Genomic DNA, 7,715 nt, shown 5'->3' on the forward strand with positions numbered 1-7,715 from the left:
TAGTGTATTTTGTGGAACATGTATTTTGTGGAACGAGTTAGAGGTTGTCCAAGAAGAGAAATCCAAGGAGAAAGAAGAGAAAGATCTTGTTGCTCAACAAGTATGAATTTTCTTAATTGAGCCTTGAGGAGCACTTGTTCTACTCTACTAACGGTGTTTAAAAATTCAAATAAATATGTACCTATTTTGTTTACAAACTATAGCATTTTAAGAGCATAATTAAGGAAATTATAGAAAAATAGCATTTTTAGGAAATTATAGAAAAATTATGTGCTAACATATTGCACTATCTAAAAAGGATAATCTTTACAAGGATGCAATGGAAACTAGTTCTCAATCGCGTGATCGTGAACTTGCATAAGAATTGGTGGTGTATTTTATGGAACAGGTATTTTGTGGAATGAGTTAGAGGCTATCCAAGAAGAGAAATCCAAGGAGAAAGAAGAGAAAGATCTTGTTGCTCAACAGGTATGCATTTTGCTTAATTGAGCCTCAAGGATAATTATAGAAAAAAATATGTGCTAACATATTGCACTGTCTAAAAAGGATAATCTTTACAAGGATGCAATGGAAACAAGTTCTCAATCGGGTGATTGTGAGATTGCAGAAGAATTGCTGGTGTATTTTGTCGAAAGAGTTAGAGGCTATCCAAGAAGAGAAATCTAAGGAGAAAGAAGAGAAAGATCTTGTTACTCAACAGGTATGCATTTTGCTTAATTGAGCCTCAAGGAGCACTTGTTCTACTCTACTAACGGTTTTTAAAAATTCAAATAAATATATGCCTATTTTGTTTACAAAATATAGCATTTTAAGAGCATAATTAAGGAAATTATAGAAAATAGCATGCACATTTTTAAGAGCATAATTAAGGAAATTATAGAAAAATAGCATTTTTCAGGAAATTATAGAAAATTTATGTGCTAACATATTGCACAGTTGTCTAAAAAGGATAATCTTTACCAGGATGCAATGGAAACTAGTTCTCAATTAGGTGATCGTGAACTTGCAGAGGAATTGCTGGTGTATTTTGTGGAACAAGTTAGAGGTTGTCCAAGAAGAGAAATCCAAGGAGAAAGAAGAGAAAGATCTTGTTCCTCAACAGGTATGCATTTTGCTTAATTGAGCCTCAAGGAGCACTTGTTCTACTCTACTAACGGTTTATAAAAATTCAAATAAACATGTGGCTATTTTGTTTATAGAATATAGCATTTTAAGAGCATAATTAAGAAAATTATATAAAATAGCATGCACATTTTTAAGAGCATAATTAAGGAAATTATAGAAAAATAGCATTTTTCAGTAAATTATAAAAAAATTATGTGCTAACATATTGCACTGTCTAAGAAGGATAATCTTTACAAGGATGAAATGGAAACTAGTTCTAAATCAGGTGATCATGAACTTGCAGAGGAATTGTTGGTGTATTTTGTGGAACAAGTATACAATTGGTAAAACATATAGTTGGTTTTTCTCTCTCATAGGCTAAAGTATATTTTGAATTTTCATTTTGGATCGGGGCATTGAAATGGGGCTTACTTTTGCATTTGGAACTGCAGGGCAAGAAAGAATGCTTTGTTTCATGCTTGTTCATATGCTATGACTTGATCAGACTAGATGTGGCTTTGGAACTTGCCTGGATGAATAATATGATTGACTTTTGTGTTTCCATACCTACTTTAGGTTCTTGATATACTCTGATGATTCTGTGAATATTTTAAGTTTCTCTTTAATAAACATTTTAAATCTTCTGTAGAAATAAATATGTGCCTATTTTGTTTACATAGTATGTATGCTCAGCTTCTTCGCCTTTGCTTTGCCAGCACCTCCAATGCCTGACATGGGAGTAGGCATGGGAGGTTGCTTTCAACTAGATATGAGTGGAATGGGAATGCCTCACATGCCAACTTATGGTATGCCACCTATGGGTGGCTATTGATGGGATTGAAGAACTTAACGTGGGACACAATTCTTCAATCATACATGGTTTTCTGAGGCTGATCTTCGAGTGGAAAGATTAGATTGTCAAATTGTTTTTATTGTCGTTTGGTTGGTTGATATAAAATAATGAATCTTTAGTATTATCGTATTTGTCAATCAGTTCAAATCTTTCCATCTACCAATCATTCGACGTTTGAACCGTCGCATGATTAGATTGTCAAATTGTTTTTATTGTCATTTGGTTGGCTGATACAGAATAATGAATCTTTCATATTATCGTATTGGTCAATAAGTGCAAACCTTTCCATCCACCAAGCATCTGACGAGGATGTTGTATGTCTGACAACATCCTTGTCAAATAAGCAGCGAGAGGGCGTCGAAATTCCGACGCCCAACCAATTTATTCTGACGACTATCGAGTTTTGCCAATGGCTAAGCAGTGAGGGGGCGTCGAAATTTATTTCGACGACTATCGAGTTTTGCAGACAGCTAAGCATTGAGGGGACGTCGGAATTCTGATGCCCACCCAATTTATTCCGATGATATTGAGTTTTGCCGACACTCAGACCATCGCATATACAACATCCTCATCGGTGCGGATGCCCTCGTAGCCATTGGACTTCCGACGGCTAAACCATGACGGGGCCGTCTGAATTCAGATGCCCAAACCATCGCACATACAACATCCTCGTCGGTGTGAATGCCCTCGTTGTCGTCGAAATTCTGACGGCTACATAGTGACGGGGCCGTCTGAATTCAGACGCCTAAACTGTCACACATACAACATCCTCGTCTATTTGGATGCCCTAGTTGCCGTTCGAATTTTGATGACTTATCGAGTTTTATCGATGGCCAAGTAGTGAGGGGGCCATCGGAATTCCAATTTATTCTGACGACTTAGTCGTCGGAACATTACCTTCAAGGCGTTACAATTTCGACGACTTATCGAGTTTTACCGATGGCTAAGCGCAGTCATGGCCATCGTCGGAAGAGTCTTCGACTCCGTCGAAATTCCTACGGTCTTGAGCACCGTCGGAATGTCCGACTACAAGTTTTCGACGGTGTTGCTCGTCAGCAGTCCAACGAATTGTACTCAAAATCCCGATGAACTGCCGTCGGTATTTGAGGCCAAATGCACTAGTGAATAGATGCTAGGAGAAGAGTCGAAGCATAGGTATAGGGTAAATTCAAATATATCAACCATGTTTGTAGCTGCACTTTTGGACCTGGGGGAGCTCAAAGATATAGTCAAGATTTTGGTTTCAAATTTGCTTAAAAAATAGTTTTGGGTGGTCTCAATGAGATTTTGGACATTGCTCATTATAGCATTGGTGTTCCCACTCTTGTTAATTTCAACAAACTTCAATCTCAAGGAAAAAACATGAATTGGTTATCTTTTTCTTTACCCCTCAAATTTCTTCAATGTTCCAAAGCATCAAAAGGTTCCTAATGGAGTACAATTCCTTAGAAAAGTTCTTGGTTTTATGGAGATAGATAGGACAAAGTAAATGAGTTCATTAGTATTAAGTTAAAGAATGATACAAGGAGCTAAAAAGAAGTGTTTTAAATATTTTTGCTGTATTACTATAAGATATTAAGATGTTAGGTAATTATGATCAAGGATTTTATAAATAATCTGATTTTGTAAATAAATTGTTAAAACTTTTTTTATATTATATATAAATGAAAATGACTTAAAGATTGCAATTTACTACAAAAAATAGACAAATAATTAATTGTTTCTCAATATTATATAAAACATATTACTACATAAACCATGGTATATCATTATACAAAATTCTATATAAATCAAAACAACTCAATATTATAATTTATTTATAAAAATAAATAAAAATGCTATTATTATTTTTTAATATTATTACAATTACAGTACTACAAAATAAGCACTATTATTACAATACTCTTTTCAATTAGAAATTAAACACTATTATTACAATAATAAGGGGCACCTGTTGGATGAATATGGAAAAGTCCATTAAATAGATAAATGAGAATATAAGTTTAGTTGTCTATCTAACAGCTGCAAACTATACTTCTGCTGATGGGCCCAATCTTTCTCTCAAAATTCTCACTCCCATGTATCTGCAATATCACAAGAAGATATACATTTTATTCTACACAAAGCAGAAGAGCATGACAAGCTATTCAGAGTAAGGGAAGAAAAAAGAAAACACACCTTCCAAGCATCATCACTGTAGCCTGAGGATTAGTTCCTGGAGAGAAAAGAAAAGTGGACCCATCAATGACTCGAACACTATCTGCTCCAAGGAGTCTATACTCTCCATCAACAACACTACCCACCTGACATCCACCATGATAATGCCAAATTGTTGTGACTGTATCTTTACAGAACTTCTCTAATGATCCCCAGCCTTCAGGGTTCCTGGGAATCAAATTTCCAATAGTTTGATAGCTTGAATTCATGATCTTGTTCAGACTCGTGCTGGGGGAAATGATTTTTTTCGTTGGGTGTGACTTAATGATCTTTTCGATGGTTCCCATTCCTTTCACACAGCTCTGTACATCCATTGGGTGATCATAGTAATTGAATTTCACAACTGGATTGTCATCAATATTGGTACTGTTATCCAATCTCAGATAACCTTTAGAAAGAGGACCTTTCACCTTTTGCAGAATAATTCCATCCTTCTTCCCTACACTCTGTTTTTCACCACACATTAGTTCATCCCCCCATTATAATAATATACATGAAATGAATAACATGTAAATGTATGTATATATTTTATATTACCTTACTGTAAAATTTAAATCCACTGCATGTCTCTATATAGCTTCCAAATTTTGTGATACCCACTACTTGAATGAGAGAGACTGGCACTCCAATTGCCAAGGGAATATAAATGGTATTCATGGGATTGTCAGCCATACCCTTTCCAACTGCAGGCTGGTCCATTATCACTTTTATTCCCATGGACTTCAATTCTTCTGCAGGCCCAATCCCACTAAGCATAAGCAACTGTGGGCTTCCCAAAGCTCCAGCAGATATTATAACCTCACTTTTACCATCTTTCAAAAAGACTTGTTGCTCTCTTCCATCAGCATCCATGAAAACAACCCCTTTTGCTTTAGGCCTTGTTTCGTCTGCAAACAAACACAGCAGTACTACATAAAGTGTAATAAAAAAATTTTTACTAACACTGACATTGCTATTCTCAGGTTCTAACAATCTATAAATGTTATACGTAATTCACCTAGTTTAAATAACATATTTTAAGTTTTGATTTGTTTATACGATTTATCTGAAATCATACTCAAAACCTGATTATTAATATGACTTAAACTGAAATATCCAAGCACATCCAAACTTGACTTGAATATATTGTTTAAAGCAAAACTATTTTTCCTTACTCTAAAATACCTTTTGTAACAAAAAGAAGACGTTGAACTGTTGCATACAGCAAAACTGTAAGTTTTCTTGGATTGGCACGTTGAACAAGAATATCAGCAGCTGTAGAGCGATGTCCGGTGCTATTAAAAATTGTCCCACCAAGCTTGGTGCCAGGGATGTGGTCATATGTGAAGCCATTGTAAGGAGAAATGCCTGTTTCTATAAGACCTTTTGCTACTGCATTCTGCCATTCATTTGGGGGTGGTCGATGGGCTACCACACTTTCCACCCAACGATAAGACTGCTCCACCAGGCCTGGCTCCAATCCCATGGCTTTCACCTCACTTGAACTTGCACGTGTGTAAAATCCTGCATTGAGACAGGTGCCTCCTCCTAACACTCTTGGTCTTATATTTAGCACCTATTTAATGCACAGTAGTTTCACTCAAGTTAGCTTATCACTGAATTCAAATGGCATAACATGTGCCCAGTTGAAGCTTGAAAATGATAAACAGTGGACATGCTTTGATAGTCATTACACTAAATATTTGAAGCCATAAAGAATGGGTTTGTTAACATAGAAAGATTTATCTTTCATGTAATCATTGTTTTGAAATATATAAAATGGAAAAATTAGGATTAAGTTTGCAGGAAGTGTACTTCAAGTTTAATGTTTTGTTCTTAATATATGATTTCATGTAATATACATGTAAAATAATGATTATATTTTAAAAGACAACTAAAAGGAGTGGGATTTATGAATGAAAGTACAAGATGAACTTGAAAATCTACCTAATATTCAATTGTCCTAACTTTACATGTAGAAGAAAAGATGTAGCATGTGAGCATATTTCAATAGTTGTGATAATACCTATTAATTTAATGTCCTATATTTTTAATAATCTAGTACTAGTAGTTGTGGCTAAAAGCTATTAATGCTAACGACGAATATTCATAATTGAATGAAATGTAACCTTTACATCTAAAATACAACAAATCATTAATACACCAACAAAATATAATTTAATCTTCAACTATTTTTCTTCTATTTTTTAAATGTATTTTGACCACCTCACAAAAAAAAAAAGACGACTAAATGCACAACTATTACTCTTATCATTTTGAATCTTTTAGAATAGATTAAAAAAAATACTTTCTCATGTCTGAATAGACAGTATGAATAAAACAACCATAGTTGCTGACGTTCAAAACCAATTCTACTTTTCAGTGATTAATAAGCCCGTCTATCCCGTGCAAACCCACGTTTGTCATTTGTAAATCAATGATTTCAGTAAAGAGATTATCTGAATCTTACCCCATCTTCAGATACAAAAAGCTGGCCTGTCGAGCGATTCGACCCAAAGTCATACAAATTTGCTTCAAAATTCTCTATATTCAATATTTTTTCGTTACCAAACGGAGATCCTCCTCTCTCCAAGAGGAGTACAGACATATTCTGTGAGAGAGTGGCAGCAAGACTACACCCAGCAGTTCCGCCGCCAACTATTATATAATCATACCTTGACTTCTTCCACTGACCATTCTTTGCTTCTTTCACAAATGAATGCTCTGCTAAAAAAGTTTACATAATTATTTTCATGAGAGATTATAGAGTATATATGAAATGTGGGTGATAAAAAATGCATACATAATCATTCTAACAGTAGATTATAGAGTATGATTTGAATAGTTAATTAATAATCATTTCAATGATTGATTATAAGTTATGATGAAACATTGATAACAAAAAAATTTTACATAATGTGCAAATTAGAAAGTATTATCGTAGAGATCAAACTCTATGATCTATCATACGAAAGAAGAGAACAAGACAAATAGAAAGAATAGAACAATCATTTTATTCTTTTCTCATCTTGGTCTCTTTTTTTCATGATAGTTTGATCCAAAACGTCTAGGAAATAAATTCACAAAATAAACTATGCACAATAACATCATAAAGTATTGAAACCATATGTCTACAATTAAAAAATATTACTAAATTGATATAATAGACTTTTCATGTTTAAAGAAACAAAACTCATTAACCTTTTGCAGAGATGCAGAGAAAGGCATGGAGGAGGAGGCATATTAACAGCGTGCTCCCTTGAACACCCATATCAGCTACCTTAAAAGAAAATACACAGAGTTATTCTGATTTACAGACTTTACTTCTCAAAGTTTTTCGACCTCTGCTAAGTAGTGAACGTACTTAAATAATCAATACCGCTCTCAAATTTTATGATGCTGTGTACCATACCGACTGGGTTGTTGATATGTTTTAAGACGTATAAAAGCTGGTATTACAAATCTATCGACTAATCAATACCGCATTGGGTAGTTAGACGTATGAGCCATTCTCGTCTGCGTCTCATTCAATTAGTCTTAAACATAGCTGCCAAACGAGGCT

At 34.5% G+C, this 7,715-nt stretch overlaps 1 protein-coding gene across 2 annotated transcripts; it reads right to left on the bottom strand.

Moving 5' to 3' along the window:
• Positions 1 to 3,848: 3,848 nt before the first annotated feature.
• Positions 3,849 to 7,504, bottom strand: LOC131060065 (protein HOTHEAD). 2 transcript variants are annotated; one of them, XM_057993168.2, is made up of 6 exons: positions 7,355 to 7,504; positions 6,624 to 6,877; positions 5,339 to 5,729; positions 4,712 to 5,061; positions 4,136 to 4,620; positions 3,849 to 4,041 (listed from the first exon to the last, which is right to left on the bottom strand). In XM_057993168.2, the coding sequence occupies exons 1-6, from the start codon at positions 7,422 to 7,424 to the stop codon at positions 3,987 to 3,989; spliced, it is 1,605 nt and encodes a 534-aa protein (XP_057849151.2). In that variant the 5' UTR covers positions 7,425 to 7,504; the 3' UTR covers positions 3,849 to 3,986. The 2 variants fall into 2 exon arrangements, with proteins under 2 accessions (XP_057849151.2, XP_057849150.2); XM_057993167.2 differs by having other exon boundaries at positions 6,624 to 6,880; positions 7,355 to 7,497.
• Positions 7,505 to 7,715: the final 211 nt, after the last annotated feature.

Source organism: Cryptomeria japonica, chromosome 8, assembly GCF_030272615.1.
Source record: "Cryptomeria japonica chromosome 8, Sugi_1.0, whole genome shotgun sequence".
Lineage (NCBI taxonomy): Eukaryota > Viridiplantae > Streptophyta > Pinopsida > Cupressales > Cupressaceae > Cryptomeria > Cryptomeria japonica.

Excerpts from the sequence above, each read along its gene's own strand:
- LOC131060065 (XM_057993167.2), bottom strand. The coding sequence starts at position 7,424 with ATGGGTGTTCAAGGGAGCACGCTGTTAATATGCCTCCTCCTCCATGCC. Across the intron at positions 5,730-6,623 it reads TTTTTGTATCTGAAGATGGG|GTGCTAAATATAAGACCAAG; the intron begins GTAAGATTCAGA and ends TGCATTAAATAG. Across the intron at positions 5,062-5,338 it reads TCTTCTTTTTGTTACAAAAG|ACGAAACAAGGCCTAAAGCA; the intron begins GTATTTTAGAGT and ends GTTTGTTTGCAG.